At 44.6% G+C, this 24116-nt stretch overlaps 1 protein-coding gene and 1 long non-coding RNA gene across 2 annotated transcripts in view; both read left to right on the top strand.

The window, feature by feature from the left end:
- Positions 1-24116, top strand: part of SRPK2 (SRSF protein kinase 2) — a 122513-nt gene that overhangs the window by 88178 nt on the left and 10219 nt on the right. Inside the window, 7 exon segments of the mRNA XM_083365838.1 lie at positions 1299-1464; positions 3530-3555; positions 6589-6838; positions 8206-8697; positions 16186-16286; positions 16396-16503; positions 23918-23987. Coding sequence (XP_083221964.1) covers positions 1299-1464; positions 3530-3555; positions 6589-6838; positions 8206-8697; positions 16186-16286; positions 16396-16503; positions 23918-23987 — 1213 coding nt within the window.
- LOC310642302 lies at positions 10462-13268 on the top strand. The gene is made up of 2 exons (XR_014492882.1): positions 10462-11703; positions 12616-13268. It is a non-coding gene; the product is annotated as an uncharacterized lncRNA (long non-coding RNA).

Raw genomic sequence — 24116 nt, 5'->3', positions numbered from 1 at the left:
CTAGTCATGCTGGCCACATGACCACGGAGACGTCCTCGGTCAAGCGCTGGCTCTTCGGCTTTGAAACGGAGATGAGCACCGGCCCCTAGAGTCGGAAACAACTAGCACGCACGTGCGGGGGAACCTTTACCTTTACCTAGTTTAGAAAATTAGTTGCTGACATTATTCTTAACAGCCCCCAAACTGCATGTTACAACATGTAGCAGTACATGAAATGACCTTGCGCTTGTCTCAGCCAGTCTTACATAGCATTTAATAAAGGCACTCCTCAATTTATGACTGGGCCTGAAGAGTCACTTAACAACTAACTTAACAACTGCAGTGATTCATCTAACAACTGTGGCCAGAAAGGTTGTAAAACCTCACTTAACAACTGTTTCGCTTAGTAGCAGATTTGCTCAATTGTGTTTGTAAGTTGAGGACTACCTCATTTTACTGACCTCGGAAGGATGGAAGGCTGAGACAACCTTGAGCCAGTCAGGATCGAACTCCTGGCAGTTGGCAGAATTAGCCTGTAATACTTCCTTCTAATCACTGTGCCACCAGGAAGGAGAATGAGAGAGGGAATAAGAGAGGAATGGGAAGGGAGGGAGGGAGGTAAAGAAGGAAGGAAGGAATAGCAATAGTACTTAGACTTATATACTGCTTCACAGTGCTTTTACAGCCCTCTCTAAGTGGTGTAGAGATCTGCCAATCGCCCTCAACAATCTGGGTCCTCATTTTACGGACCTCAGAGGGATGGAAGGCTGAGTCAACCTTGAGCCGGTCAGGATTGATCTCCTGGCAGTGGGCAGAATTAGCCTGCAGTACTTCCTTCTAACCACTGTGCCACCAGGAAGGACAATGAAAAAAGGGAATAAGAGAGGAATAATAAGGGAGGAAGGGAAGGAAGGAAGGAAGGAAGGAAGCGATAGCTCTTAGACTTATATACCCCTACAGCCTTCTCTGAGCAGTTTACAGAGTCAGCATATTGCCCCCAACAATCTGGATCCTCATTTTACCGACCTCGGAAGGATGGAAGACCAAGTCAACCTTGAGCTGGTCAGGATCGAACTGCAGAAGTAGCCTGCAGTACCGCATTCTAACCACCGCGCCACCAGGGCTCACGACTTTCAGAATATTACTTTGGGGAAAAAATTTTTTTTTTAATGTCGCCCTATTTGTAATGCTGAAGTTAAGCAACACCTGGAAGGCTATGAATAAACTCCTCTTGGTGCTAAAACTGTTGAATCCTGACCCACGTCACTGTTTTTTTGATGGTAATGCCCTTATTCTCTGTCTGAATATTTTGTAATCAGGTGTTGCAGGGTTTAGATTACCTTCACAGCAAATGTAAGATCATTCACACGGATATCAAGCCAGAAAACATCCTGATGTGTGTAGATGACGCCTACGTGCGGAGAATGGCTGCGGAAGCTACCGAGTGGCAGAAAGCAGGTGCTCCTCCTCCTTCGGGCTCTGCAGGTGGAGTTTGAGATTTCTTATTATTTTCAGCAAAGAAGGCAATGGGTCAATGTTACTTAATGGGAATAATTATTAATAATAATAATAATAATAATAATAATAATAATAATAATGTGTTTTAAAGGCGCTTAATTGGAATGTGTACATTTTCAGCCACTTTGCAATATGAAAGGAAGAAGAGTGTATTTCTTTTAACACACACACACGCACACGATTAATGTTTATATGTTATTTGCACATAAGGGTGTAGGTTTACACGTACGTTGTAGATAGCATGCTTAAATGTGTGTTATGTATGTGCACACTTTTGAGAGCAAGCAACAAAATTTCATTTCTAACGTTTGCCAATGTGCCCACAGTAAAAAAAACCGACAATAAAGGTTATCTGTTCTGATCTGTTCCGGAATATAGAGAATAGGAATATTTATTTATTTATTTATTTTATTACATTTATATACTGCCCTTTCCCGAAGGACTCAGGGCGGTTTACAGGGTAATTAAAAACCATATAGAATGTAGAATAGAATAAATAAAGTAGATCACAACCTACTACTTGATAAGATAGAAAAATGGGGGTTAGACAGCATCACCACCAGATGGATTCGTAGCTGGCTGACAGGCCGTACTCAGCGTGTGGTCCTCAATGGAACCGCATCTACATGGAAGGAAGTGTGTAGTGGGGTGCCCCAGGGCTCTGTTCTGGGCCCAGTGCTCTTCAACATCTTCATCCACGATTTGGATGAGGAGATAGATGGGGAACTCATCAAATTTGCAGACGACACCAAGCTGGCAGGAATAGCCAATACTTCAGAAGATAGGCTTAAGATACAGGAGGATCTGGACAGACTCGAACACTGGGCACTATCTAACAAAATGAAATTCAATGGTGAAAAAAGTAAGGTTCTACATTTAGGCAGGAAAAATCAAATGCACAGGTATAGTATAGGTGGTACCTTGCTCAACAGTAGTAACTGTGAGAGAGATCTCGGAGTCCTAGTGAACAATCACTTCAATATGAGCCAGCAGTGTGCTGCAGCTGCCAAAAAAGCCAACACAGCGCTAGGCTGCATTAACAGAGGGATAGAATCAAGATCACGTGAAGTACTAATAGCACTTTACAATGCTTTGGTAAGGCCACACCTGGAATACTGCATCCAGTTTTGGTCACCACGATGTAAAAAAGATGTTGAGACTCTAGAAAGAATACAGAGAAGAGCAACAAAGATGATTGGGAGACTGGAGGCTAAAACATATAGGGAACGGTTGCTGGAATTGGGTATGTGTAGTTTAACGAAGAGAAGAGTGAGGGGTGACATGATAGCAGTGTTCCAATATCTCAGGGGCTGCCCCAAAGAAGAGGCAGTCAAGCTATTCTCCAAAGCACCTAAAAGCAGGACAAGAAGCAATGGATGCAAAGTAATCAAGGAGAGAAGCAACCTAGAACTAAGGAGAAACTTCCTAGCAGTGAGAACAATTAACCAGAGGAACTACCTGCCTCCAGAAGTGGTGAATGCTCCAACGCCGGAAGTTTTTAAGAAGAGACTGGCCAGCCACTTGCCTGAAATGGTATAGGGTTTCTTGCCTGAGCAAGGGGTGGACTAGATGATCTCCAAGGTCCCTTCCAACTTATTATTATTATTATTATTATTATTATTATTATTATTATTATTATTATTATTATTAGACACTGAATAGAATAGAATAGAATAGAATAGAATAGAATAGAATAGAATAGAATAAAACAGAATAGAAAATAGAAAAGAGAATAGAACAGAAGAATGGAGAATAGAATAGAATAATGAGGAATGGAATAGAATAGAATATATAATAGAACAGAAAATAGAATATGGAGTATAGAATGGAACAGAATAGAACAGAATATAGACTAGACTAGAATAGAACAGAACAGAACAGAATAGAATGAAGAATGGAATAGAATAGAACAGAATAAAAGAATGAAGAATAGAATTTGACTCTGGCGGAGTCAAATAGTTTGCTATTTTTTTAAATATACACTTGAATATTCCTAAATGTGACTCTGGCTGTCTCTTATTTTATTTTTTAGTGAGTACTGCCCCACAACAAAAGCCTGTAAGTACTGTTGCATTATTGTTATTAGGCATCTGATTCTTTTGTTTGGATGGTTGAAAGATCAAACATTTTAAACTTCACTGATAAATCTTATCTGATGTCAAGTCTTTTGCCTAACATTTGCCATGCGTTACTATATTTGCCATTGGATTTTAAAACAGGTTATGCCCCTTAGGTTAAATAAAACTACTAAGTACAGGTAATCCTCAACTTACGACCTCAATGGAGCCCAAAATTTCTGTTGTTAAGCGAGACATTTCTTAAGTGAGTTTTTGCCCCATTTTATGACCTTCCTGGCCACATTTGTTAAGTGAATCACTGCGGTTCTTAAATTAGTAACACGGTTGTTAAGTGAATCCGGCTTCCTCCATTGACTTTGCTTGTCATAAGGTCCCAAAAGGGGACCCCGGGTCACTGCAACCGTCATAAGTACGAGTCAGTTGCCAAGCATCTGAATTTTGACCACGTGACCAGGGGGGGATGCTGCAGTGATTGTAAGTGTGGAAAATGGTCATAGGTCACTTTTTCCAGTCACTAAGTGAAATGTTGTAAGTTGAGGATGACCTGTATATGTTTCCTACGCACAAATAGGTGGGGAAACTTGACAAGGACCCAGAGGATTTATTTTGGAGATTTATCCCATCCCTCATAGAAGGCAAACCTTGAATTTTTATTGCATGTGCGGTGTGTATAATAACTTACTTCTTCTGGTATTGCTGTGCATTCCTGTCTCCCGTTAAGCATTAAAATGCCACTCGCCCAAAATAGCTACGCAACATATTTTTCTTCGAAGATGAAATTTCCATAATTCATGACAAAGTGCTTTTGTGAAGCAGGGGAAAACTTCGACAACTGTTGGTGGAAAAAAAAAAGAGAGAGAAGGGATCTCGCTAAGTTAGCACATTTTTTAATAAGACCGTGTAGGGATTTTTTTTTTTTTGGAGTGGTTGCCTTTATTGGATTTATTTCTGTAAAGGAATGCACACAGCACTCACTCTGTGTCGTTTCCCCCTTTTCATCCTCAACGTTGACTTGGGTGAGATTTTTTTTTTTAGCAGCTTTCCTTCAGCTCTGTAGCTTTGCTCATTTACCGTATTTATCGGCGTATAACACGCACTTTTTCTTCCTGAAAATAGGGGGCAAATGATGTGTGCGTGTTATACGCCGATATAATGTTAATGACCCATTATCCGAAGCTGCAGCTGAAATTTCCTTTTTAAAATGAGGTGCGTTTTATACGCCGGTGCGTGTTATACGCCGATAAATACGGTATATCGATGGTCACAAAAGAGCGAAAGCCGGCGGCATTGTTAGGCAGGATCAGTTCAATGCTGAAATAAATTTAGTAGCTGCATTTAGAGTGGGAAATTTAAGATGAGACCGTCCATGCGGATAGCTACCGAGCTCTCCACCATGCATTTCTTAAACAATGCATTCTTAACATGGAAAAAGAAAAAAAGCAGATTGAAACGCCAGCCTACGTCCCGGTTTGGACAGCTGGAAAAATGTACGTGCCAGCTGGCCCCTTCCAAGAAACTAACCTTTCGAGTGGGACATGGTTCTATTTTGTAGGAAAGATTCCATATTAAGTCTTAATGGACAGCAGCTACCCAAAAGCTTCAAAACACGACATTCTACGACGGAGGGTTATAAATAACTCCTGTACCACCATGCTGCACATTTATTTTATTTTTATTTAGTTTTTAGTTTAGTATAGTTTAGATTTTATTTCGTTTCGTTTCGTTTTATTATTTTAGTTCAGATTATTTTAGTTTAAATTTTATTTTGTTTTTTATTTTATTATTTGATTTGATTTTAGATTTTATTCGTATTTTTTATTTTATTTTATTATTTCAGTTCAGTTCAGTTCAGCTTAGCTTAGATTATATTTTATTTTGTTTATTTTATTATTTTATTTTATTTCAGATTTTATTTTATTTGTATTTTTTATTTTCTTTTGTTTCATTTTTTTATTTGATTTTATTAATTTTGTTTTATCTTTGAGGCCACAGATAAATCTTTATTAATTTTGTTTGTATCCTGCCTTTATTAGCTTTACAAATAACTCAAGGGTGGCAAACACACACAGTACTCTTTCCTCCTGTTTTCCCCACACACAAACACCAAAGTCACCCAGCTGGCTTTCATGGCTAAGGGACTAGAACAGAGTGTCTTCAAACCTGGCCCTTTGATGACTTGTGGACTTCAACTCCCAGAATTCCTCAGCCAGTGTGCCTGGCTGAGGAATTCTGGGAGTTTATTTATTTATTTATTTATTTATTTGGACTTATATGCCGCCCTATCTCCCGAAGGACTCAGGGCGGCTAACAACAATAAAAACAACAATACAAAAGTTAAGAGAAATTAAATAAACAGCCCCAAAATAAATTAACTAAACAATTAAAAATTAAAACATTTTTAAAAAAACCCTATCGTCAGTCCAGGTCAGCCTGATGAAAAAGGAAAGTTTTGAGGTCGCGGCGAAAGGACCGGAGATCCGGGGCCAACCGGAGCTCAAAGGGGAGTTGGTTCCACAGGGCTGGCGCTCCCACAGAGAAGGCCCTCCCCCTGGGGGGTCGCCAGCCGACATTGTCTAGCCGACGGTACCCTGAGGAGGCCTTCTCTGTGTGAGCGCACCGGGCGATGCGTCCACAAGTCATAAAAGGGCCAAGTTTGAAGACCCTTGGACTAGATCTGCACTAAACTTGGTATTCCCATTGAGAGGTTACTTTTACTATTGAGCTGTATTTTTATCAGACAGATTTTTGCAGATGGTTTGGAAACCCACCCCTCCCCACCCCCCAAAAAAGTGGATTTAAGCTGGTTGATAGCAGGTAGACGGCCGTGTCACATATTAAGCTTGTTTTTTTTTATTCCACAAAAAATAAAAATTAGATCTCTAGGATTCCGGTGTTTTCGTACAGTAAGGGGTAATAATGTATCAGCAGATTGGCGACACCTAACAAACTAATCGCGTTGTGTGATTCCAAACTGATTTGTGCTTTTCTTTTTTTTTCTGTTTTCCCCTTCCAGATTGGAAAGATATCTAAAAATAAAAAGAAGAAACTAAAAAAAAAGCAAAAGAGGCAGGCTGAGCTGCTAGAAAAGCGTTTGCAGGAAATAGAAGAACTGGAACGGGAAGCGGAGAGGAAAAAAACAGAAGAAAATGTAACATCTACTATCCCATCCAACGAGCAAGAGGACAATGAGTACCATCCTGAAGTCAAACTAAAAACTGTAGAATTAGAGGAAGTAGCAGACGAAGAAGCTGGGAATGAAGATGGTAAGTTAGTTTGTTCATCCCATCTATTTATGATGCATTAAATGCATATTTATATACACAGGAAAGAGGGATGCGGTGGCTCAGTGGGTTTGGACGCTGAGCTTGTCGATCAGAAGGTCGGCAGTTTGGCGGATCGAATCCTGAGTGCCGCGTAACAGAGTGAGCGCCTGTTACTCGTCCCAGCTTCTGCCAACCTAGCAGTTCGAAAGCACGTAAAAATGCAAGTAGAAAAATAGGGACCACTCCGGTGGGAAGGCAACAGCGTTCCGTGCTAGTCATGCCGGCCACATGACCACGGAGACGTCCTCGGACAAGCGCTGGCTCTTCGGCTTTGAAACGGAGATGAGCACCGGCCCCTAGAGTCGGAAATGACTAGCACACATGTGCGGGGGAACCTTTACCTTTACCTTTTTATACACAGGAAAGATTTCTCTTTGTTAACTGAGCAGCGCAGGTAATCCTTGACTACCGTCCTCATCATGTGATCCGAATGATTCAAATGCTTGTCAACTGGCTCCTATTTAAGACGGTCGCAGTGTCCTTGGGTCTTGGGAAAGCCAGTCAATGGGGAAGCCAGATTTCACTGTAAAAACCATGTTACTTAACAACTGCCGTGATTCGCTTTACAGCTGTGGCAAGAAAGGTCGTAAAACGGGGCAAAACTCACTTAACAAAAGGTTCTTGCTTTTAGTAATAGAAATTTGGGGCTGGTGATCTTAAGTCGAGGATTGCCTGTGTTCTTGATCCCGTCTTGAAAATTAGCATTTTAAAAGATGCTTTTAACCACATAGTATCATTTTCCCCCCATGCCGTCACTCTGTTCAACAACTACTGTCAAACTACTTAGTAAAGCTGTATTACTACGATACTCCTCATCTTTCCTACCTATTATCTTCCTATGACTATAACTTTGCTGCTTGTATCTAACAATTTATACTGTGTTTTTACTATCCTAGTACAGAGGTCCCCAACCTTTGGGGCACCAGGGACCGGTTCCGTGGAGAAAGGTTTTTCCACGGACCGGAGGGGGTGTGATTTTGTGTGCTGCCTGCATCCCGTGGATGGGCCTTTGCTGGTTTGTGCAGACCGGTTCCTGGCATGCCGTGGCCCGGTACCGGTCCAGAGACCGGGGGTTGGGGACCCCTGTCCTGGTACAATTGTTTGCTTAGCCAGTGCTCTATGACTATCACTAAGTGTTGCATCTTATGATTTATGATGAATGTGTTGTATTTTACGATTCATGATGAATCCTGTTTGTGATCATGATTCTATGCACACTGAGAGCTTACGAACAGGAGACAGTTTCATTGTGTGCCCCACCAGACTCGGCCAATAAAGAATTCTATTCTGTCCTTTGTATCCCTCAGGAGACACGGAAGACCAAGATGAGAAAGAAGACACAGAAAAAGAAAAAGACACGGAGAAGGATGAGGACCTGGAGGAAGAACTGGCCAACTCGGAGTCCACGGATCCCGCTTGGATAGAGTCTCCCAAAACCAACGGCCACATTATAGATGGCCCTTTCTCCCTGGAAGAGCAGATTGAGGAGGAAGAGGAAGAAGAGGAGGAAGGCACAAACGCCGAGCAATATAACCTCGACGAGCCCAACGCCAAAAGCGAGTACAGCTACAGCAGCTCTTACGAACAATTTAACGGCGAATTGCCAAACGGACGTCATAACATTCCAGACTCACAATATTCTGAATTTTCAGCTTCGGTGTTCCCCGGAGCTTTAGATTCCGTCGCTTGTGGTTTGGCGGTTTCGGAAGAATCAACCGTAACCGAAAGAGAAGAAAGCACTGCATCCCACGATAGGAGCAGGACGGTTTCAGCATCCAGCACCGGAGACTTGCCAAAAAGTAAGCATTTTCGTTGCTACAACGTTACGCAATCGAGTTCTGTTTTGGAAACTCTTCGGTGAAGATGCTTCTTCTTACCCTGAATGGTCCTTGCTCCTCTCTGAGCTTGGTGGCTTCCTTGCAGATGTTTCATTACCCAAAGTAGGTAACATCATCCGTGCTAGTCAGGCCTAGAAGACCTCCAGGGTCTCTTCCAGATCTGTTACTCTTGTTATTCTGTTAGTCCTCTAGACCTCCTCTAGACCAGTGCTAAACAGTTAGCACTGTTGATGTTATCTAGTTGGGTAATGAAATGTCTGCAAGGAAACCACCAAACTCAAGAGAGCCTGAGGACCCCAGAGTTCTCCTCTTCCTCCTCTCCCCCTCCTCCTCCTCCTCTCCCTTCTAGCACTGATGATGTTCCCTAGTTGGGTAATGAAACGTCTGCAAGGAAACCACCCAGCTCAGAGAGCACCAAGGACCCCGCAGTCCTCCTCCTCCTCCTCTTCTCCTTCCCCTCCATTCCACAGACCACACTCCCTTCTAGCACTGATGATCTTGGGTAGTTGGGTAATGAAACGTCTGCCAAACACCAGCCAAATCCCGAGGGCTCCAGGGGCCTTCTTTTCAACCCTGAGCTACCAATATTCTCCTTTTCCTACACTTCCTGTTTGGCATCTTGAAACTGCCCAGTGCTGAGATGGTAGCCATCTTTTCAGAGTAAAGCTCGAGTTGGACTCCTCTGCAACTGTGCACAGGTGACGACACGTACCTTATGTTGCCAAGGGGGCGGATGGGTAAGTATGGGTTGCGGATGGTTGCAGACGGGCTCCCCTCCCAAATCTTAACCATGCGTCCTGTAGAAGGGGATTCTGACATGCTGCCTCCCTTAAAAGGAGGAGAAGTCCTGGAGAGACAAAAAATGATAAAATAGGGAGGAAAAAAGAGAATAATAGGTTAATCAGGTTTGTCTGGGTAATGGGCATGAAAGTGTTTGAGCAGTTTAGGGGCTGTAACATGTTTTTTTATGAGCCCGTTCATTTTTGAATGATTCATCCGGCTTCCTTCTAGTTTGTGCGCCCCCCCTCCCCCTCCCCCCAGCCAGAAAGTTAACATGCGCGGGAGAATAAATGCAACGGCTACACCAACATCTCTGAGTGAGAGACACACACTTTCCCTGATGCAGAAGGGCTAGCCCAGGCTTAATGCGAAAAGAAAGAATAGGAATCTGGCCATATTCAGCAAATTTGTGCGTTGTTAAAGCTCACACTGCAGAATGCTTCCTTTGCTGCTATATTAATAATAATAATAATAATAATAATAATAATAATGATGATGATGATGATGATGATGATGATGATGATGATGAAAATAAAGTTGGAAGGGACCTTGGAGGTCATCTAGTCCAACCCCCTGCTCAGGCAGGAAACCCTGTATCATTTCAGACAAATGGCTGTCCAATCTCTTCTTAAAGACTTCCAGTGTTGGAGCATCCACAGCTTCTGGTGGCAGGTTGTTCCACTGGTTAATTGTTCTAACAGTCAGGAAGTTTCTCCTTAGTTCTAAGTTGCTTCTCTCCTTGGTTAGTTTCCATCCGTTGCTTCTTGTCCTGCCTTCTGGTGCTTTGGAGCATAGATTGACTCCCTCTTCTTTGGGGCAGCCCCTGAGATACTGAAACGCTGCTATCATGCCACCTCTAGTCCTTCTCATTAAAACTGGACATACCCAATTCCAGCAACCGTTCTTTATATGTTTTAGCCTCCAGTCCCCTCAAATGCCTTTCTGTCTATATCACGGTGCGAATAGTCCTCAACGTAACGGCGGTTTGTCTAGTGAAATTATAATGGCACAGGAAAAAATGACTTACGACTGTTTTCACACTTACGACCGTTGCAGCCCCTCGCTGGTCACATGATCCCCCCAAAATCAGATCCTTGACCACTGACTCATATTTATGAGTCATGTGATCCCCTTTGGCGACGGTCTCAACAAGCAGAGTCAATGGGGAAGCCAGATTCGCTTAACCACCTGGTTACTAAGCGAACAACTGCACCGATTCACTTAACATCTTTGGTAAGAAAGGTCATAAAAAGGAGCAAAATTCCCTTAACAACCGTCTCCCTCAGCAATGGACATTTGGGGCTTAATTGTGGTCGTACACCGAGGATACTACAGTGTACAGTGAGGGTTCCTGAATACAATAATAGATGTTGTCAAGTACTGACGCTGGATACACACGGACCCCAAATTATACGGATTACATGTTTATCACAACAGAAGTTCTAAAACGAGGCACATTTTAAAAAAAAAAGGTACATTGCAAAATGGGATATTTGCAATAATATCAGACAGGCCGGTGTTCCCTTAAAGGCTATAAATCTTGTCTTTAATGTCAAGCAGCGTAACAATGACACAAGTCATTCCAAAAGGCTGCTCTCCTTTCTACACTTCTCTGATGGTTTATAATTATAATTTTGGAGGCAAGAAGTACAGATTTGTGTCCCTCCATTCCAACAAACAAAACAACGAGGACGACGAAGCGGTGCCTTCCATTTTAAAGTAAAAAAAAAAAAAGGAAAAAGAAGAGACAGCTGGACCGGAAGGATTATCCCGTAATTAATTTGTTAATTGTGGAATTTTGAGTTGTACTCTTTCTCATGTTCGTTGGTGGGAAAATCCTCTTAGCTGCTACCGCTCCCCGATATCGAATTGTGATATTTGTAACAATCGATTCCACACCAGGATCAAGAGTGAAAATATCTTTCAGATTTATTATGCAGCTTTGTGGTTGTTAACAGTAATTCAAAAAAACAACAACAACAACACACCAAACAACTGAAATTCTTTTGATGAGTCTCTCCATTTCATGACCTTGCAAAGACAAAGCATTTATCCACTCAAGTTCCTGTAATGAATTGAGCCGGCGACACACAAATGAGCAACTGGGAGAGAGTTAAATAAGCCACATTGTCTACTCAATGTAATCTCAGCTTCGCTCTCAAATCGACGTTCCACCATGAAACATAGGTAAGTTGTTGCTTTTCAACACTGTTCAGTTGCTTTGTTAGCCTTAAACTTTGAAATAGGTGTTTTAATAGGAAGGGAATTTGGGGTCAGTTAAGAATGTTACAATAGGTGATAGATAGATAGATAGATAGATAGATAGATAGATAGATAGATAGATAGATAGATAGATAGATAGATAGAGATATAAAATTCTGGATAGATACATATAGATACATTTAAAATTCTAGATAGATAGATAGATAGATAGATAGATAGATAGATAGATAGATAGATAGATAGATAGATAGATAGATAGATAGATAATCTTTATTGTCATTTTTTTACTGTGGGCACAATGGCACACATTAAAAATGAAATTTAGTTGCTTGCTCTCAAATTGTACACATAAATAACACACATTTAAACATACAACATAGGTGTAGATATGTTTTGGCTTGGAAGGCCATAATACATTTTTCTCACATATTTTGGGCTAAGCATAATGTTGCTCTGAAGAATACAGAATAGAAACACGTAGCAGGCTGAAAACCTATGTCTCCGTTGAATAGTTATATATGAGTAATGAACGTGAACGATAACTTTATTATCACTCTGAATGTACACTAATCGCCATACGTTAAAATGAAATTTTTGTTGTGTACAGCTCTCAAAGAAAGGGTCACCGCCTCCGATGTGCCCCACATAAATATGACAAAAATAAATAACTAAATACGGAACTACGCATATACCCACGTACATTATATGCCACAGAGTCTAGATCTGCAGAAGCATCAGTTGATCTCTGTGGCACGATTTGGGCCCTGATGGTCAGCTAGTGGGAGAAATGCCTCTTAATAAATTTCTTTCTGTTTTTCATTACCTCTGATGCATAAGATGATATTTTGGTGGGTTTTTTTTCTTTTTCTTTTGCAGAATAAATCGTTGAAGGATATTTGACTTCTTGTCTAGCCCACTGCGGCGCGAGATCTCCAGTGAGATAACAAGAAAGTAGCTGAATTCTTGGAAAACCGAAGAGACGAAATTAACTTAGGAAGCAATCTGTTGATAATAACGAGACAAGAAAATGAGAAGCTACAGGAGTCCTAGAACATTAGCAGCCAAAGTGGGGGGGGGGAGAGCAGCAAATATGGTTTATCACAGTGTTGCATGCTTTTGGCCTCACTTCGCAACCCTCTGTTGGATCAGATGAGTGGGATCGATGACAGCTTGGCTTCCAAAACATTTTATTTCTATAGCGAGAACAGGAAAGCGAGCTTTGGATAAAGTTAATGGGATTTTATTTATTTATTTATTTATTTTGGGTCATTCTTTTTTCTTCCTGGAGCATCTGACCTTTGCGAACATGCAACTCCTCTAGGAGCAGACGACTCAACCGTTCTTGAACCACGGCAACCTTAGCCCACACCTTTTTTTTTTAATCCAAAAATGAATAAAAGGAGAAGTGGGGAAATGAGAAGAAGACAAGAGAGAAGAGCGAACTTAATTTTCAGCCGCTGAGCAGTACGCTTAAAGATTCAGATTACGTTAAATATATAATAATATAATTTATAAAGCTTGGAAATCATTGTTTCCTCAAAATTGTAAATGGAGCAATACAGTGAGAGAGAGAGAGAGAGAGAGAGAGAGAGAGAGAGAGAGAGAGAGAGAGAGATACACAGACAAAGATAGATATAGATACACAGACAGATACAGAGATAGAGAGATAGATACGCAGACAAAGATAGATATAGATACACAGACAGATACAGAGATAGAGAGATAGATACACAGACAAAGATAGATATAGATACACAGACAGATACAGAGATAGAGAGATAGATACAGAGAGAGAGAGACAGATATAGATAGATAATAGATACACGGATGGATGGATGGATGGATGGATGGATGGATGGATGGATGGCTAGAGAGACAGATGGGTGGCTGGCTGGCTAGACAGACAGAGAGACAGACAGACAGACAGAGGCAGAGAGTAATAGGGAGATAAAGACTTGTGGAATATTTTTTCACAGATTACTCCATCTACACTTCCTTCTCTAAATGTTCAGTGTTGAGATAATTGGTTGTCTTGCATTTGCAGGGCAATTTTACAAATCCATTTGTTTAGTGACTGTTAGTCACAACGGCACTGGGGAAAAAAGTGACTTACGACCGTTTTTCACACTTAACAACCGTCGCAACCTTCCCCATGGTCACATGATCAAAACTCAACCGCTTGGCAACTGACTCCTGACGGTTGCAGTGTCCCGTGTGTGTGTGATGTGATCCCCTTTTGCGACCTTCTGGCAAGCAAGCCCCAGGAGACAGCCACCGTCATAAGTATGAACCAATTGCCAAGCATCCGGATTTTGATCACAGGATGCTGCAAAGGTCTTAACTGTGTAAAACGGTCAGAAGTCACCTTTTTTTCCCCCAGCGCCGTCGTCATTTTGAACGGTCACTAAAGGAGCCGTTGTAAATCGAGCACTCCCTGTAATTGCTGAAGACATTTCAAATATCTTGGAAAACCCTTTCTAAGTGGTGCTTGATTTAGAGGGAAACGAAAAATAGGCTGGTGGATATCATTCTTCATTGAGAGATGTCTGATCCACCCCCGGTCTGTAGACCGGTCCCGGTCCGCAACACGCCAGCAACCGGTCCGCACAAATAAGCAAAGCCCCATCCGCGGGATGCAGGCAGCACACAAAACCACGCCCCCCTCCGGTCCACGGAAAACCCTCTCTCCACGGAACCGGTCCTCGGTGCCCAAAAGGTTGGAGACCTCTGGTCTGGTCAAGTTGTCTGCTAAGTATGAAGCTGTGTTGTGAGGTGCTGCCCCAATTTGGCATAGTAAGGACCACCAATGGCCCCAGGTGGCTTCTGCAGAAGTAGATGGTGGTGGGATTTATTTTTTTTAATCCCATTTATATCCCGCCCTTCTCTGGAGACTGAGGGCGGCTTACAATCTAAGAAGCACAAATCAATGTGCTTAGCAGTAGCCTTCATTCTATGTATATGCCTGCTTATTAGGGCTTTCACACACACACCCCAAGCGGCATTATTACAAAGTCAGCTTAATTGCCCCCAACAATCTGGGTCCTCATTTTACCTACCTCGGAAGGATGGAAGGCTGAGTCAACCTTGAGCCTGGTGGGACTCGAACCTGCACTAATGGCAGGCAGCTGGTGTTACTTAAGGAGGCATTAGCCCACTGCGCCACCAAGGCTCTAGCTCCACCAGGGATTTAGCCAGTTTGCACCAGTTTGGCAGAATTGGTAGCCCAGAATGGACTTCTGGAAGCAGCATCCATGCAGAGAACCGGTTGTTCACATATTTGAATCCCACCACTGGACGGATGGACGGACGGACAGACGGATGGATGGATGGGTGGGTGGATGGACGGACGGACGGACGGATAGATAGATACAGTGGTGGGATTCAGCCGGTTCGCACCAGTTTGGCAGAACCCTGGTACCTAATTTTTTGCTGCCCAGGCCCAGAACGGACTTCCGGAAACGGCATCCAAGCAGAGAACCGGTTGTTCACATATTTGAATCCCACCACTGGGTAGGTAGGTGACGATAATGTCGGTAGCAGAAGCAGTGCAGTTAGTCCTTGACTTACAGCTATTCGTTTCGTGACCATTTCAGGTTACAAAGGCATTGGAAAAAAAGCCGCCCACGTCCATTTTTCCACATTTGCAACCATTGCAGCCCCCCCGTCCCCCTGCGTTCACGTGATCAAAATTTGAGTGCTTGTCAGCTGGCATGTATTTACGACGGGTGGTGGGTGGGGGGGTCCTGCAATCCCCATTTGCAACCCTTCTGAGTGTATGCCTATGTTGTATTTAAACTGAATTAAAAAATAATAATAATCTACTTCGCTGTGTGTGGTTTGTTCTGGAGAGAGATGCCGAGGAGGCGACTGGACTGTCTTGTTTTTCTTGGAAGACGTTTCGCTCCTCGTCCAAGAAGCTTCTTCGGCTCTGACTGGAGGGTGGGGGAATGGAAGATTTGTATTTATATTACTATCCAGTCAGAGCCGAAGAAGCTTCTTGGGAGAGAAGCGAAACGTCTTCCGAGAAAAACCAGACGGTCCAGTTGCCTCCAGAAAAAAGCACCTTTGGGACAATTCAGACCTGGATGACTGAGAATCTCCAGAGACATTCTGGAGAGAGAGAAAGAAATGCAAAAGAGGTTAGGAAAAAAAAACATTGCTAAAAGCAAATATATTACATAGGATTTCCCCCCCCCCCCCGGACAATTATTTAGGTTGTTAGCCTTGTTCAAAAATTGTGTTTGATGTTGTAATTTACACCACATTAGGCTAATAATTGGTGTGTCCTTTTTAAAAAAAATATCGTCGTGCGTATTTTGAATTCTTTTTTTTAAAGATGGCAAAGACATCAACTATTTTTGCTCTACCCAATTCTTCTTGTTTCTTTAAATGAATATTGGATTACCCGCTCTGAACGTTAACTCTGTATTTCTTCCTTCCTAATAGTAAAAACTCGGGCTGCCGATCTGCTGGTGAATCCTTTGGATCCGAGAAACGCGGATAAAATTAGAGTTAAAATTGCCGACCTGGGAAATGCGTGCTGGGTGGTAAGTGTAGTTAAAAAAATGTCTACAGCTTTGCGGATTGGCCTCGTAGCCGAATGTTGAGCGTTTTGTAATGAAATGTCTGCCTTTTCTGGTTTCTTTTTTTTTTTAGCATAAACATTTTACGGAAGATATCCAGACCCGACAGTATAGATCGATTGAGGTTTTAATAGGAGCAGGTTACAGCACACCCGCTGATATCTGGAGTACAGCATGTATGGTAAGAACCACGTTTTCTTGTTTTCTTGCCTTTGAATCAGAAACACAATAATAATATGACGATTTCTCACCCTGGTTTGGAAGCGTCCCTGCTTCAGACAGGAAGGCGGTGCAGAGAGTGGTGAGGACGGCAGATCATTGGCAGTTCTCTGCCTCCCATCCAGGACGTGGCATAGAAACGATGCCTGAGCAGGGTCCCCAGGGTTATCCGGGACACTACACACCCTCTTCATGACGTGGTTTTCCTTGTTGACCTCTGGGAGGAGGGGGCTACGTGATATCCGAAGCAGCACCTCCAGATTCGGTCACAGTTTTGTTCCATACAGCGTTAACCTTGTGGACTCCCAACGCTTCCTTTTTCCCGCTATGTATTCCAGGTGGACAGTGATGAATATGTACACGTATTTATGAGGGTGTGGGTACATATGTTGTATATAGCATGTTTATATGTGTGTTATGTACGTGTGCACTTTTGAGAGCAGGCAACAGAACTTCATTTTTAATGTGTGCCAGTGTGCCCACAGTAAAAAATGACAATATAGGTTATCTTGTATCTTATGTCAATAATAATAATAATAATAATAATAATAATAATAATAATAATAATAATTGTGATGATGGTGATGATGTTGGAAGGTACCTTGGAGGCCATCTAGTCCAACCCCCTGCTCAAATGGCTCTCCAGTCTCTTCTTAAAAACTTCCAGTGTTGGAGCATTCACCGCTTCTGGAGGCAGGTGGTTCCACTGGTTAATTGTTCTCACTGTCAGGAAGTTTCTCCTTAATTCTAGGTTGCTTCTCTTCTTGATGAGTTTCCATCTTATGTCTCATCTCATCTCATCCTATCTTATCTTGCCTTATCTTGCCTTGCCTTGCCTTACCTTACCTTTATCTTCGTAGTTATAGGTGATTTGAAATGTCAGTAGCTTAAGCAATTATAGCTGGGCATTGCAATTTCCGCTGTGATTCCTCCGTGCGATTTAATCCGTCTAATTCTGTGCTAATACCTTCACTGACGCAGTCTCTCGAGTATTGCTGACACTGAGGGTCTGTCATTTAAAGCCCCTGCCATTTAAGTCCCAGGGAGAAATACGGGGTGGGGGGTGGGGGGGATAAGCAACCTCAAGCTTTTACAGAGAAGACTTGCCGTAACGATACGTTTCTCCTACGGTGAGCTTTGAGAAGTGTCTCAAGGTTACCAGGTTGCCAGGGACGTGACATTTCTTGCTTGACTGTGTTCTACGACGGGGGCTCTTTCCATGGCAGATACGCCTCTGTACATCTCCCTGACTTTTTTAAAAGAATATTTTCAGCGAAGCAAGACGTCGGAAGCTTTGCCGTAGTTTGACCAACCTGATAAGGACGTACAGGTAGTCCTCGACTTACTTAACCACGCTCCATTTAGCGACCTTTCAAAGTTAGAGCGGCACCAGGAAAAACGACCTAGGACCGTTTTTCACACATACAACCTTTGCAGCATATTCCCCTCCCCCACGGTCACATGATCAAAATTCGGGCGCTGGGCAGCGGACTTCTGTTTAGGACGGTTGCAGCGTCTCGGGGCCCTTCTGACAAGCAAGAGTGAGTGGGGGAAGCCAGACTGACTTAACAACCGGGTTACTTAAGCTAACGGCGGCAGTGATTCCCTTCGCAACCCTGGCCTGAAAAGTCGTACAGCGGGGCAAAAAACCGAAGTGTTTCAACTTAGCGACGTAAATTTTGGGCTCAATCGTGGTCGTATGTCGAGGACTACCCGTAGCTTTGACGTGGTGACCTAACGGCTCAGGGCGGGGGAGGGTGACCTGGTTTAGTACAAAAAACTAACCACGGCCATGGCTGAGCTCAGAAGTTACAGCCTGTAGGAATTCTCCACCAAACTCAGATTTGTTATAACTCCACGGCGTTGTAACCACTTTCATGGAAGAAAGTTGTCAACTCCAAAGGAGAGCAAGCTGCCTCCGAAGCTTCGAGTTCACACATACCTCCCACTCAACAGAATCAAAGACATTTGTCCCAGAAGGCACCTCCAGGCGTCTCCCTCACGATGTCAGGCACGCATCTAAATTGGCAGCAGAACAAATCCCGCTTTTGAAACTTACCCTGCAACAGCGGAATCTGTTCTGGGCTCTTCCCGGTGGCTCATACGGCGGAGAAGACAATGTGTTGTCTAGTGTCTGTGCAGATTCTCAGCCATCCAGGTTGCCGTTATGCCAAGTAGGCTCCACACCCATTTGCACTACTCTTGTAAGCCTCCAGGTGGCCTCAACGCCTCTCTAAAAGAAGGCAAATGAGCAGCTCTCTGCAAGGAGTATAAATCTTTCCATTTTTCCCACCATCCGGTCAGAGCTGAAGAAGCTTCTTGGATGAGAAGCGAAACGCCTTCAAAGAAAAAAAAAGTCCAGTTGCCTCGTGGAAAAGCATCTTTGGGCTGTTGCCTGCCCGATGACTGCAGACTTCGTTGGATGTCGAGGCAGCGCTTCCATCGGTTTTAATCGATCAATCAGGATATTGCCGGAAGGGACCTTGGAGGTCTTCTAGTCCAACACCCTAGTCAAGCAGAAGACCCTATACCATTTCAGACAAGGGTCTGTCCGTTCTCTCCTTAAATACCTCCAGTGATGAAGCACCCACAACTTCTGGTGGCAAGCTGTTCCACTGGTTAATTGTCCTCACTGTTGGGAGCTTTCTCCTTAGTTCCAGGTTGGTTCTCTCCTTGAGCAGTTTCCATCCGTTGTTTCTTGACCTGCCCTCTGGTGCTTTGGAGAATAGGTTGACCCCCTCTTCTTTGTGGCGACCCCTCAAATACTGGAATACTCAAACACACTCAAATGGCTGGGAGGCTGCTGTCCTTTTCTTTGTGTCCTGGCGCTGTCCTCGGTATGTTTGGTTCTGTGGTCCCTAAGTGACTCATCTCCTAGAATGTCCAGTTTACTCTCACTTAAAGTCACAAGGACCTGCCAGAATCCTCAAGAGATGCCATTCATAGCATCTTCATTAGCCCTTGCTGTCCAAGGTCACTCTGTAGAATAGAATAGAGCTGGAAGGGGCCTTGGAGGTCTTCTAGTCCAGCCCCCTGCTCAAGCAGGAGGTCCTATACCATCTCAAGTCAGGTGATTGTCCGGTCTCTTCTTAAAAACCTCCAGTGATGGAGCGCCCACGATTTCTGGTGGCAAGATGTTCCACTGGTTGATTATCCTCATCGTTAGGAAGTTTCTCCTTAATTCCAGGTTGCTTCTCTCCTTGATCAGCTTCCAACCATTATTTCTCGTCCTTCCCTTTGGGGCTTTGGGGAATAAATTGACCCCCTCTTTCCTTGTGGCAGCCCCTCAGATACTGGAACGCTGCTATCGTGTCTCCCCTATTTCTTCTTTTCTCTAGACTTGTTGTTGTTGTTGTTGTTAGTTACGAAGTCATGTCCGACCCATCGCGACCCTATGGACAATGTTCCTCCAGGCCTTCCTGTCCTCTACCATTTTCTGGAGTCCATTTAAGCTCACGCCTCCTGCTTCAGTGACTCCATCCAGCCACCTCATTCTCCGTCGTCCCCTTCTTCTCTTGCCCTCAACCTTTCCCAGCATGAGGCTCTTCTCCAGTGAGTCCTTCCTTCTCATTAAGTGGCCAAAGGATTTGAGTTTCAGCTTCAGGATCTGGCCTTCTAAAGAGCAGTCAGGGTTGATCTCCTCTAGGACCTACCGGTTTGATCGCCTTGCAGCCCAAGGGACTCGCAGGAGTCTTCTCCAGCACCATAGTTCAAAGGCTTCAATTCTTTGGCGCTCAGCCTTTCTTATGGTCCAACTTTCACAGCCATACATTGCAACTGGGAAGACCAGGGCCTTGACTATGCGCACTTTTGTTGACAGGGTGACGTCTCTGCTTTTTAGTGTGCTGTCTAGATTTGCCATGGCTTTCCTCCCCAGGAGCAAGCGTCTTTTCATTTCTAGACTAGCCATTCCCAAATCCTGCAGCCGTTCTTCGTATGTTTTAGTCTCCAGGCCTTTGATCTTCTTAGTTGCTCTTCTGTGATTTTTTCCCAAACTCTCAACATCTTTTTTGTGATATGGTGACCAAAATTGGCTGCAGTATTCCAGGTGTGGTCTTCCTCCTCCTCCTCCTCAGCACTGATGACGTTATCTAGTGAGGTGATGAAACGTCTGCAAGAAAACAAGCAAGTTCAGAGAGCAGGAAGGACCCCCCCCCACACACACACCGTTCAATCCTGAGCTACAAATATTCTCCTTTATTGCGAGGATTGCATCATTGTAATTGCTGCCATAACACAGGAAGTCCTCAACTTACAACAGTTCATTTCGTGACCATTCCATCACTGAAAAAAAGTGACTTGTGAACGTTTTTCACACTTAATGACCGTCGTACCATCCCCACGTGATCCAAATTTGGATGCTGGGCAATTTCCCTGTCCTGGGGTGTGTGTGTGTGTGTGTGTGTGAGACGTGATCCCCCTTTTGCAACCTTCCAAGAAGCAAAGTCAATTGGGGGGGCGGGAGCCAGATTCGCTTAAGAACCGTGTGACTTGACTTCACAACCGCCACGATTCACTTAAGAACTGTGGAGAGAAAGGCCATAAATTGAAATACAGCCATCCTTGCCGCAGTGTTTAAGGGGGGGGGGTCACTGCCCCACGAGAACTAAATTTGAACGAGAAAACGTCGAGAGGCCGTAAAGTGGGGCAAAATATCACTTCGCCGCTGTCTCGCTTAGCAACGGGCCCAACAAACGGTCGTAAGCTGAGGACTATCTGTAAAGCAAGAGTGTGGCTTTGCATGCAAGTTGTGTTTTTTGCTTTGTTCCTCGGGGAGAGTGTGTGTGTGTGGGGGGAAATCCATGGAAATAGAAGAACTGGCTAGCGACTGCTGGATGAGAATTAGACCGAGAATGGGCTTCAGTTATTTGTCTTTTATTCATCCTCTCCGGATTAGATCCAGAGCAGTGGTAACTGTCTCTCCCATCACGTGTGTATTGTTGCATTGTGCATTCATTGGCTCACCGTTGGGAGGGTAGAGACCCACAAGACAGTTTTCCTTAATGCATTTTTATTTATAGACCTGTTCTGGCACGCACGCGCGCGCGCGCACACACACACACACACACAGACACAGACACAGACACAGACAATTCTTCAGATAATTGCAGGATAGCTTAAGAGAAATAACCCACCCTACAATTAAGGCCAACAGCCTTTGAGAAATCTGAGTTCCATTCCAAGTTTAGAATAGAATGGAGCTGGAAGGGACCTTGGAGGTCTTCCAGTCCAGCCCCCTGCTCAAGCAGGAGAAACTAGACCAGGGGTCGGCAACCTGAAAAAGGAAAAGAGCCACTGGGAACCGGTTCCATCACACATAAAAAAAAGTGGGAGCCGCGTGTGTGCGTCCATGCACGCGAAAAAATGTTTTGCACATGCGTGAAACGGGTTTTTATTGCGCATGCGCGGATGCGCGCAGTTGCCATTTTTTTTATGTGTGATGGAACTGCTTCCCGGTTGCGCGACGGCAACGGCCCGTTTGCAGAGCTACAGCCTTCGGCAGCCTGCAAACATGCCGCGACAGCTTTCCCAAAGAGCGGCGCCGCTGCCCGTTCGCGCGGAGGTGCACGCGCACCTCTTCAAAGGTTTGGGGAGGTGCGCGCGCACCTCCACCCATTTGGAGAGGTGCATGCCCACCTCTCCGAACGGGCGGTGCCACTCTCCATTTGGAGAGGTGCGCGCGCACCACTGGCCGTTCGAAGAGGTGCACTTGCACCGGGCGGCTGGGAGCCGCAGGAGACGGCTCAAAGAGCCGCATGCGGCTCCAGAGCCGCGGGTTGCCGACCCATGAACTAGACCATCTCAGACAAGTGACTGTCTAGCCCAGGGGTGGGGACCCTTGGCTCCTTTAGGACTTGTGGACTGCAACTCCCAGAATTCCTGAGCCAGCCATGCTGAGAGGAAAGGGAGAGGTTTCCAAGCTGAGCCATGCTGGCTCAGGAATTCTGAGAGTTGAAGTCCAGGAGTCATAAAAGAGCCAAGGTTGCCTACCCCTGTGCTAAGCCTAGGCCGCTTTATGACTTGTGGACTTCAACTCCCAGAATTCCTGAGCCAGCCACGCTGAGGGAAAAGGGAGAGGTTTCCAAGCTGAGCCATGCTGGCTTAGGAATTCTGGGAGTTGAAGTCCACGTGTCATAAAAGAGCCAAGGTTCCCCACCCCTGGTCTAGCCTCTTCTTAAAATTCTCAATTATGGAGCGCCCACGATTTCTCGTGGCAGGCTGTTCCACTGGTTAAAGCCTCCATTTTCACACTTACCCACAGCAAGGAGGATGCACCCACATACAGGTAGTCCTCGACTTAACAGGAGTTCATTTAGCGACCGTTCTTAGTTGCGATGTTCAGATTTTCTGGGAAGCTTCTTTTAGATCCCCATTTAGAAAGCTAATCCTGGTCTTCGTATTGGAATCCAGCAGCTGCTCTTTATAGAAATTATTTTCACTTGTATCTTAAAACTCTGTAAACAAGGCTTCATGTCTACAGACAGTCCTCGAATTACGACCACAATGGAGCCCAACATTTCTGTTGCTAAGTGAGACATTTATTAAGTGAGTTTTGCCCAGTGGTGGGATTCAAATACCTGAACAACCGGTTCTTTTATTGGATGCAGATCTGGGCCTCCGAGGTCTAGAACGGACTTTGGGAAGTTACATCCACGCACTCCCGGCTGGCCGTTCTAGGCCTGGGAGGCCTCCTCCAGGTGTCTGAGGCCTAGAACGGACTTCCAGAAGTGGCATCCACACACTTCCAGTGGGCTTTTCTAGGCCTGGGAGGCCTCCTCCAGGTGTCTGAGGCCTAGAACGGACTTCCGGAAGTGGCATCCACGCACTTCCGGTGGGCTTTTCTAGGCTTGGAAGGCCTTCTCCAGGCCTCCGAGGCCTAGAACGGACTTCCGGAAGTGGCATCCACGCACTTGCGGTGGGCTTTTCTAGGCTTGGAAGGCCTTCTCCAGGCCTCCGAGGCCTAGAACGGACTTCCGGAAGTGGCATCCACGCACTTGCGGTGGGCTTTTCTAGGCTTGGAAGGCCTTCTCCAGGCCTCCGAGGCCTAGAACGGACTTCCGGAAGTGGCGTCCTCCGAGCCTCCGAGGCCTAGACTGGACCTGCGGAAGCAGTGTGCGTTCAGCCGGTTCTCAGAACTCAGCCAAATTTAGCTACTCCTTCTGACAAACCTCTGCGAACCGGCTGCATCCCACCGCTGGGGACGCGGTAATAGTTATAAGGGTGAAAAACAGCCACAGGTCACTTTTTTCCGCAATGTTGCAACTGCGAACGGTCACTAAGCAAACTATCGTTAGCCTGGGACTCTTGCACGAGGCCGAAAACGTATCCTCCGCTAAAATATCCTTTCCCCCCACCCCCTCTTTTTTAAATCCCAGGCCTTTGAGTTGGCAACTGGAGACTATCTCTTTGAACCACATTCCGGCGAGGACTATTCGAGAGATGAGGGTAGGTGCCTTTTCAATACCTGGGCGTGCTTTGAGCCTTTGCGACTTCAGCGAATGTGAAAAACAAGTTTCATTTTCAAAATATGAACACCACATTTTCCTCTCTCCTCTTTGAAAATGCCAATGCTAA

Source organism: Vipera ursinii, assembly GCF_947247035.1.
Source record: "Vipera ursinii genome assembly, chromosome: 6".
Classification (NCBI taxonomy): Eukaryota; Metazoa; Chordata; class Lepidosauria; order Squamata; family Viperidae; genus Vipera; species Vipera ursinii.
The sequence above is the reverse complement of the archived record's forward strand: the minus strand, read 5'-3'. Positions and strand labels throughout refer to the sequence as shown.